The sequence below is a fragment of the Heterodontus francisci genome, chromosome 21 (assembly GCF_036365525.1).
Source record: "Heterodontus francisci isolate sHetFra1 chromosome 21, sHetFra1.hap1, whole genome shotgun sequence".
NCBI lineage: Eukaryota > Metazoa > Chordata > Chondrichthyes > Heterodontiformes > Heterodontidae > Heterodontus > Heterodontus francisci.
Genome location: NC_090391.1, coordinates 52,302,662 through 52,313,253, shown reverse-complemented (window position 1 = coordinate 52,313,253; position 10,592 = coordinate 52,302,662). Strand labels below are relative to the sequence as shown.

General features: G+C 44.3%; 1 protein-coding gene across 1 annotated transcript; it reads right to left on the bottom strand.

Moving 5' to 3' along the window:
* Nucleotides 1–330: 330 nt before the first annotated feature.
* On the bottom strand, nucleotides 331–5,875 carry LOC137381124 (probable G-protein coupled receptor 139). Its single transcript, XM_068053513.1, has 2 exons — nucleotides 5,809–5,875; nucleotides 331–1,241 (listed from the first exon to the last, which is right to left on the bottom strand). The coding sequence occupies exons 1-2, from the start codon at nucleotides 5,873–5,875 to the stop codon at nucleotides 331–333; spliced, it is 978 nt and encodes a 325-aa protein (XP_067909614.1).
* Nucleotides 5,876–10,592: the final 4,717 nt, after the last annotated feature.

Sequence of the window (10,592 nt, the reverse complement as noted above, 5' to 3'; positions counted from 1 at the left end):
TCTCTACCTGTTTCCATTCTCCCTCCGCCATTCCTTAAGTCCGCTCCTCCATAGCTCAAAACATCCCTTTGGCCCACTGCTCCCTGGCGTGTGTGACTCCTCCTGCCAGTGTACATTCAGTCCTCCAACTGTCAGCCAAAATGCAGAGCGCTGCCAGTTCATTTGTGCTTTTCACTCCTCCTGGCCTTTTCCTTCTTCTAGTCTGGTGATCTCGTCATGTCCCTTACCCGCTGGATCTTCGTGACTCCTGATGTCATTCAGTTAATATAAGTATAGAGATTAATGTCACATTCATAAATGGAAACACTGGGGCCGGCCTTTGGATTGCTCTCAGTTGTTTTCCTTGTTCATTAATTGAATAATTGATACAACTGGATATTTCATTGCATTTTTGACCTGCTCTCTGAATTTCGACTGAATCGCCAAATAAATAAACGTGTTTATGCAGCAACTTAAAGTCCGCAACATAAACCCAAATTCTCCGAATATGTATTCAGAATCGGTGTAATCGCTATGATCTGTTCCTGTAATGTTATAATATAAGAAATCCATAACATACACCAACCACAGAAGTATGAAGCTGCCAGATATGCTGAAGAGTAAAATCATAGACTTCCTTCTGCTCTCCATCTCTGGATCAGTGTGATTTTCTCCCCTGCTCTGACACTTCAGTCCCTTCCGGACTCGACTGGCCACTAAAACGTGTCTGATTGTCAGAGCGTTGAGCAACAAGACTAAAGTGAATGGGAGCAATGGAGTTAAAACCACAGCAAACCAGTCAAATCCCACCCATCCGGGTGCAGTATAATAGCTTGGATTTCGATAACAGTCCCACGGCACGTTGTCAATTATCTCTCTCGGTTCAAATATAAAGTAGAAGGGAACGTTTTTTAAACAGAGAACAATGCAGCTTGTCGCGAGAACCAGAGCTGCAGTTGTCTTGGTGCAATATTTTGTTTTTAGCTTCTGGCAACAAATAGCCACAAATCGATCAAATGAGAAAGTGACAGTGAACCAGACAGAGCAGTCTGTGGCTGCACGACTTAGGACAGCAATAACACTACACACAGGCGTGATGTCCAGGAAAGATCCCGGGAAATAATAATAACTGATCCGCCACAGGATGACTTCAGAGATAATGACCAGTAGATCCGCCATTGCCATGGCCACCAGGTAGCGAGTGGTGCAGGTGGAGAGTCCGCACTTTCCCCGGGACAGCAAGCCAATCGCCAGTAAATTAACTATATGAAGGAGAAGAAAAAAGAAAAAAAACGGTAAAGTAACTGGTAAAACATTCTCTGTGTCTGATCCAGACAGTAAGGTCAGGACTTTAGCACCAATAATTGTAATTGACACACACTCAATTTTTTTTTTACCGTGACAAATACTCCCAGTAATACATGGTCACTGGGATCAGATGTTCCTCTCCGGTTCGTGACCCACACGCAGTGCAGTTCTGCAGTGAGAGATGGTGCGAAGATAAATGGCCACTGGAGTCAGGTGTTTCAATCTGGTTAGTCACCAACAGTCACTAAAATTCTACAGTGGCGGGCATGTTCATTAATACATGGTCAATGGGATCAGGTATTCTACTGAACTTAGTGACCCTCATCGCAGTAAAATTCACAGCAATGGCTACTTCCAGCAATACATGGTCACTGGGATCAGGTGTTTCACTCTGCTTAGTTACAGACACTAACTGAAATTCGACATTGACAGAATCACCTAGTATTACAATGCCACTGGGTCCAGGTGTTCGACTCCGGTTAGTGACCCACACTAGTACAATTCTACAGTGACAGATAGTTCCAGTAATACATTGCCACTGGGATCAGGTGTTCCACTTCAGTTAGTGATGTACAGTCAGTGCAATTATACAGTGACAGATACTCACAACAATGCATGGACATTGGGATCGATGTTCTGCTTCGTTTCGTAACCCACACTCATTACAATTCTTCAGTGACAGATGGTCCCAGCAGTACAGGCCACTGTGCTAAGGTGTTTCACTCTGGTTCTTGACTCACACGCAGTACAGTTCTACAGAGACCAATACTCCGAGTAATACATGTTCACTGGGATTAGGTGTTTCTCACTGGTTGGTGACTCACACTCAGTACAATAATACACTTACCAATACTCCCAGTAATACATGTTCACTGGGATTAGGTGTTTCTCACTGGTTGGTGACTCACACTCAGTACAATAATACACTGACCAATACTCCCAGTAATACATGTTTTTTGGGATTAGGTGTTTCTCACTGGTTGGTGACTCACACTCAGTACAATAATACACTGACCAATACTCCCAGTAATACATGGTCACTGGGATTAGGTGTTTCTCACTGGTTGGTGACTCACACTCAGTACAATAATACACTGACCAATACTCCCAGTAATACATGGTCACTGGGATTAGGTGTTTCTCACCGGTTAGTGACCCACACTTAGTACAATTCCACCGAGACAGCTACTCTCAATAATACATGGACATTGCGATAATGTGTTGCTCTCTGGTTAGTGACTCACACAGAATAACATTATCCTGTGACCAACACTTTCAATCGTACTTGGCCAGAGAGATCAGTTGTTCCTCTGCAGTTCGTGACCCACTCTCAGTGCAATTCTACAGTAACAGATACTCCGAGTAATGCTTGACCACTGGGTTCAAGTGTCCCACACCGGTTTCTGATGCACACACAAGGCAATTCCTCATTCATAGATTCTCCCAGTGATTATCTGTGCTGCTTCGTTTCGTGCTGCACACACAGAACATACTGGCAGTGAAAAATAAAATAATTAAAATATTAAAATAATTCAATGTGATCAGCTGTTACACTCCAGTTAGTGATCCACACTCAGTACAGTTCCACAGTGACAGCTACACCTATTAATACCTGATCACTGTGGTCAGTCATCCATCCTAGTTCGTGACACAGCCATTCAGCAGAATTCAGCAGTGAAAGATACTTCCAGATATACAGAGCCTCTGGGATCACGTGTACAGCTTTTGTAAGTGACTCAAACTCCGTTCAATTCTATACTAACGATATCCCCAGTAATACACGATGACTGGGAGCAGGTGATCCACTCCTCTCAGTGATGCAAACTAAGGACAATTCGATAGTAACTGATACTTCTGGTAATAACTGGTCACTATGGTCAGGTGTTCAACCCCGTTTGGTAACCCACACACACAAATATTCTGCAGTGACAGGTATTCCCAATGATACATGATCACGGGTGTCAAGCGTTTCACTCCAGTTGGTGACCCACACACAGTGCAATTCTACATTGTCAGATACGCCCTGCAATATATACTCCCCTCAAGTAGGAATGGCTTTGTGAGGGGCAGGTCATGCCTCACAAGCCTTATTGAATTCGTTGAGGATGTGACAAAACGCACTGCTGAAGGAAGAGCAGTGGAGGTGGTGTATATGGATTTTTAGCAAGGCGTTTGATAAGGTTCACCATGGTAGGCTCATTCAGAAAGTTAGGAGGCATGGGATCCAGGGAAATTTGGCTGTCTGGATACAGAATTGGCTGGCCCATAGAAGACAGAGGGTGGTTGTAGATGGAATGTATTCAGCCTGGAGCTCGGTGACCAGTGGTGTTCGGCAAGGATCTGTTCTGGGACCTCTGCTCTTTGTGATTTTAATAAATGACTTGGATGAGGAAAAGGAAGGCAGGGTTAGCAAGTTTGCCGATGACACAAAGGTTGCTGGAATTGTGGATAGTGGGCAGGGCTGTTGTAGGTTGCAACGGGACATTGACAGGATGCAGAGCTGGGCTGAGAAGTGGCAGATGTTGTTCAACCTGGAAAAGTGTGAAGTGATTCATTTTGGAACGTCGAATTTGAATGCAGATTACAGGCTTAAAGACAGAATTCTTGGCAGTGTGGAGGAACAGAGGGATCTTGGTGTCCACGTCCATAGATCGCTCAAAGTTGCCACCCAAGTTGATAGGTTTGTTAAGAAGGCGTATGGTGTGTTGGCTTTCATTAACAGGGGGATTGAGTTTAAGTGCCGCGAGGTGATGCTGCAGCTGTATAAAGCCCTGGTTTGACCACACTTGGAATATTGTGTTCCGTTCTGGTCGCCTCATTATAGGAAGGATGTGGAAGCTTTAGAAAGGGTGCAGAGGAGATTTACCAGTATGCTGCCTGGACTGGAGGACATACGAAGGATGGTTGAGGGAGCTAGGGCTTTTCTCATTGGAGCGAAGAAGGATGAGAGGTGACTTGATAGAGGGGTACAAGATGATGAGAGGCATAGATAGAGTGGATAGCCAGAGACATTTTCCCAGGGCGGAAAGGGCTATCACCAGGGGGCATAATTTTAAGGTGATTGGAGGTAGGTTTCGGGGAGATGTCAGAGGTAGGTTCTTTACACAGAGAGTGGAATGCGTGGAATGCACTGCCAGCGGTGGTAGTAGAAGCAGATACATTCGGGACATTTAAGCGACTCTTGGATAGGTGCATGGATGATAGTAGAATGAAGGGTATGCAGGTAGTTTGATCTTCGAGTAGGTTAAAGTGTCGGCACAACATCGTGGGCCGAATGCCTGTACTGTGCTTTACTGTTCTATGTGCTATATTGTCAATGTGATCAGCAGTTCCTCTCCGTTTAGTGACAAAAACTCAGTACAGTTCTTCAGTAAAACATACCCACAGTAATAAATGCGCACAGGGATTCGCTGTTCCACATTGGTCAGTGTCGAACATTGAGTAAAATTCTACTGTGGCAGCTACTCTCAGTAATACATGGTCCCTCGTTTAGGTGTTTAACTCCATGGTTCATGTGTATAAATCTGGGATGAGATCAAACTCAGTGCACAGACAGATACTCCCAGTAATACCTGGTCACTGTGGTCAGGTCTTCCATTCTGGATAGAGACACCCACACTGAGAGCAAGTTTGTCGTGAAAGATACTGCCAGGAAAACATAACCATTGGGATCATGTGTTCCTCCCTGACTAGTGACCCAAGCTCAGTACAATTCTACAGTGACGGATACTCCTTATGACAGATGCTCGCTGCGATCATGTGTTCCACTCTGGTTTGTGAGCCACACATGGTACAAATCTGCATTGACATATGATCCCACTAATACATTATCTGCAGTGTCAGGTGTTTTCTTCTGGTTAGTGACCCACAGTCAGTGCAAGTATACAGTGACAGACACTCGCAATAATTCATGACCACTGTAATCTTGTGTTCTCACCGGTTGGTGACCACACAAAGTACAAATCTACATGAATAGATGTTCGCAGTGATATATTGCCAGTTGTGTCATGTGTTCCAATGTGGTTAGTGAGCCAAATTTTTTGCAATGCCACAGTGAGAGAAATTCTCAGAAGCACATGTCCACTGCGATCAGGTATTCCAGTCCTGTTGCTGACCCACACACACTGCAATTCTGCATTGACATATATTCCCATTAATACATGGTCGCTGTGGTCAGGTGCTGCACATTGTTTAGTGACCCACATTTATTATGATTTTACACTGACTGATACTGCAAATACTATCTTGACTGAGAAATTTGCCTTCCGTTTGTTTAATTTAACAGAACAAGATATTCACCTAAAGGCTTGATAATTTGGAATGCCTGTGTGTTACCAAGATTTTGAACAAATCGACAGAGATAATTCAAGATATTTGAGTTAATAAAGTCATATGTTACTTATCGGGTTTTCTGCATAACAGCGATTATTAAATCACCACGTAACGCTATCAGTCAACCCATAATACCAGACAGCAGTTCACACACAGACTTACACAACTTCAATGTTGATCGTCTCTTACCTGGAACACCAATGCCAGCAAGGATCAGGTAATATAATTTCCTGATACTGTAAAATGTTTCTCTCATTATCTGTGTGAAATGTTGTGTCCCTTTATGCTGCAGGAAACCGCTCTGTCTTAAACTCTTAGTCTAAACATTCCCAGAGCCTACAATTTATACCCTGTGGGATCTCCTTGGGGATATTGAAGTTGCAACATCGTTCAAATTGTTTTTTTTCTTTTTTAATCGAACTAACCGATTACAAAATCGAGTAAAGTCTCTGTTGTGATATAATATCATTATGAAGAAGTGAACAGTGTGTGGCTCACAAAGCGAAGTGGAACACCTTATCCCAGTGTCAGTCACTGAAGAGTTGGACTGAGTGTGGGACAGTAACCATCGTGGAGCACTTGATATATATCTGATTGGGAAAGGTGCAAAGAGTGGACAATTCTTGTCACATTAATTACCTAATAACATTTTGAACACGTATTCTCCCAGCAATGAGGTTGTTCTTTCAAACACCATCAATTCCATCACTAGATCTCATGTTTTATTTTTGTATTCATTTGTGGGATGCAGGCGTCACTGACTCGTCTAATATTTATTGTTCATCCCTAATTTACCTTGAACTGAGTGGCTTGCTAGGCAATTTAAGACACAACCACATTGTTGTTGGTCTGGAGTCACATGTAGGCCAAACCAGGTCAGGATATCAGTGAGCCATATATTTTTTACAACAACCGACAATGGAAAGCAGACGATGGTACCATGGACACCATTACAATAGCTTTCAATGCCAGATGTATTAATTGAATTCAAATGTCACCATCTGCCGTGGTGGGATTCGAACCGAAGGTCCCCAGAGCATTAGCGTGGGCTCTGGATTACTATTCCAGTGATATTGCCACTATTCCACCGTCTCCCCTCGACTGCGACCACTGAGTACTTATATTCCAGAAGTTAGAATGCCTCTCTTACGGCTGCTCTACTGCACTCTGAGATGTGGTGTTCCGTTTAACTCTGGACATTCAGTTGCATTATTAAAGTGGGTTATTTATGACTATGCATTACAGAATTCAACTAATATAGTATGATACCCTAATCCACACAACAAACGGACACAACATCTCAATCTAATACAGCACCTCAATCAAATGCAACGTTTTGCACCAATAGAACAACTCAGGTAATACAGAAGATTCAATAGATACAACCTGTCCAACTGTTACAGGCCCTTCAACCAAAACAAACTTTCAAACTCGTGCAGCCCCTGCGATTGAAGCGGCATCTCAAACAAATACAACTCCAAATAATAGGTCAACTGAAGTTAATTATGTCCTGATCCTAATACCTCAATTCACGCAAATGCGGCCCCTCACATGCAAATCCAACCCTTCAAGCGAATTGGGCACTTCCTATTAATACAGTATCTCAAGCAGCTACCTCAAATTTGCACAACACCTCAAAGTAAGACAGCTCCTCAAACTAGTACAACACACCAAATTAATACAGCATGGAAATATAGGATCGTTCAAGTTTACAGTACAGGAGGAGGCCATTCTGCCCATCATGTCTGTGCCAGCCACAAGCGGGCTATTTCATCCAATCCCGCCTTCCAGCTTGTGGTCCATAGTCCTGTAAGTTACGTCACCTTAAGTGCATATCCAAGTGTCTTATTTTTAAAACGGAATGAGGGTTTCTGCCTCGACCACCCTTTCAGGCAATGAGTTCCAGGTACTCATCAACCTCTGGGTGAAAATATTTCTCCTTAACCTCCCTCCAATCCTTCCACCAATTACTTTAAGTCTATCTCCCCTGATTACTGACTTCTCTGTTGAGGGAAACATGTCCTTCCCATTCACTCTGTGCAGGGCCTTCATAATTATGCATACCTTAATTAAATCTCCCCCTCATCCGTCTCTATTCAAAACACAACATCCTCAGTCTAGTCAATCTTCCATCATCGTTGAAATACTCCAGTTCCAGCAACATCCTCTGTAAATCACCTCTGCGCCATCTCTAATTTGATCTCATGCTTAGTGTATTGTGGTGACCAGTACTGTACATTTTCCCAGCTGTGGTCGAGAGTATGTGGCGCAGAGTAGTCATAGATGTAGTGCATTGTAAACAGATTGTATAGGATGGGATTAAAACAGAAAGTGCTGGGAAAATTCATCAGGTCGGGCAGCATATGTAGAGAGAGAGCAGAGTTTACGTTTCAAGTGAGTGATCTTTCATCAGAACAGGTAAAGGTTAGAAAAATATTAGCCTTTCAGCAAGTGAAGTGTGTAGGGGGCGTGGGGGAGTGGTTGGTCAAGAGAACAAAAGATAAGATGTGTAATAGGGTAGAGGGCCGGAGAGATTAAATAACGAAGCTGTCATAGGGCAAAGGCCATGTTGAAAGAGAAAGCATTAATCCAGAGAAATGAGCAGTTCTGTCCAGAAACACTGCATGGTAAACGGGCACAAGGTTAAAAAATAAAATAAAACAACTTAAATAAATACATGTTAAACAAAAATAAAAAAAGGCCAGTTGTTCTGTGAAATTGTTGAAATCAATGTTGAGTCTGCAAGGCTGTAGCGTGCCTAATTAAAAAGTGAGGTGCTGCCCCTCGAGCTTGTGTTGATGTTCGCTGGAATACTGCAGCAGACCATGGACAGAAATATGGGCAGGAGATCATAATGGTGTGTTGATATGGCAAACAACTGGAATCTCGGCGTCACACTTTTAGAATGAGTGGAGGTTTTCTGCAAAGCCATAACCCAATCTACGTTTGGTCTCCCCAATGTAGAGGAGACCGCATTACGAGCACAGAACACAGTGCACTATATTGAAGGAAGCAAAAGTAAATCTCTGCTTCACATGAAAGGAGAATTTGAGGCCTTGGATGGTGCACAGACAGGAGGTAAAGTCGTTTGTGTTATAACTCCTGCAATTGCATGGGAAGGTGCCATGGAAAGGGGACAATGTATCGAAGGAATGGAGGAGTGGATCATGGGATCATGGAGGGATCAATCCTTTCGGAATGATGACAGGGGAGGGAGCATGTGTTTGGTTGTGGCATCACGGTGGACATGGCAGAAATGGCGGAGGATGAACCTTTGGAAGCGAGGGCTTGGTGGGCTGGAAAGTGAGGAAAAGGGAAACCTGTCCTGGTTCTTGGAGGGAGGGTAAAGGGTAAGGGCAGAAACATGGGAAATAGGTCAGTCACGGTTGAAGGCACCATCAACCGCAGTGAAGGGGAATCCTCGGTTGATGAAAGAGGAAGGAGCGCTGTTGTGGAAGGTTGCACCATCATACCAGATGTGTCAGAGACGGAGAAACAGGGAGAATGGAATGGAATCGTTACAGGATGGTGGGTGTGAGGAAGCGTGGTCAACGGTGAGAGACGGATGGGCATTAAAAGCAAAGTTGGTGAGATTCTCCTGTCCGTGTTAGAACAGGAATTGTAATGGATACAATCATCAATGCAGCGCAAAATAAAATGTGAGGGAGGGATCCTGAGTAGGACTGAAACAAGGAATGTTCGACGTACCCCACAAAAAGCGAGGCAAAACTAGGACCCATGCGGGTACCCTCAGCAACACCTTTTACTTGAAGAAAGTGAGTGGACTTCAAGGAGAAGTTGTTCAATGTGAGAACAAGTTCAGCCAGGCGGAGTACAGTGAAGGTAGATGGGGACTGGTTGCGTCTCTGTTCAAGGAAGAAGCAGAGAGCTCTCAAACCGTTCTGTTGGGGATGGATGTGTAGAGGGATTGGACGTCCATAGTGAAGAAGAGGTGGTTAGGGCCAGGAAACAGGAAATTGTCAAAATGACGTCGGGCGTCAGAAGAGTCACGGATGTAGGAAGGAAGAGACTGCGCCAGGGGAGAAAAGATAGAGTCAAGATAGAAAGAAAATAGTTCAGTGGGGCAGGAACAAGCTGAAACGATGGGTCTGCCAGGACAGTCCTGTTTGTGGATTTCCAGAAGGAGGTAAAAGTGGGTTGCCTCGGGCGGCGGGACTACAAGGTTGCGAGAGGTAGGTGGAAGATTTCCAGAGGACATGAGGTGGGTCACAATCCTATGGACAGCAGCTCAATTTTCGGTGGTGAGGTCATGGTCCAGGGGAAGGTAGGAAGCAGTGTCTGAGAGTTGATGCTCAGCTTCTGCAAGGTCAAGGTTGGTGCACCAGACAACAACAGCACCACACTTGGCAGAAGGTTTGATCACAGTGTCGGAGTTAGATCTGAGAGAACGGAGTGAGCAAATTTAGAGGCAGACGGATTAAAGAGAGTGAGTGCAGTGGTGAAGTTAATATGGCCGATATCACGCCGACAGTTCTCAATGAAAACATCAAGAGTGGGTAATAAGCCAGAGGGAGGCGTTCAGGTGGAGGGAGAATACTGTAGGCAGGTAACGGGGCCCGCTGGTCGGTGGAGGACTCCTGACCAAAGAAGTGAGCCCAGAGGCGAAGGCAATTAAGGATGAGCTCAACGTCATGCCGACCGTTAAATTCATTCAGGTGGGGGCCTTCGGGCATAAAACTGAGTCCTTTGTTCAAGACAGTTTGTTACTTGCTGGAGATACGAAGGTCAGAGGGTAAAGTGAATACATGGAAACGGGTGAGATTAGAAGAAAAGATGGGGCAGAGGGAAATGAAGGGGAAGGAACATTTAGAGGGGCGTTGGTTCCCATGAAATGCTGGAGCTCGCATTACTTAACACCTGAAAAGAAGGGAAAATATCTTGGATTTTCCTGCATTAACGTGCCAGTGGCAGGATACCAAGGAACAGTTTGAGAGACATCCCAACGTGTTACA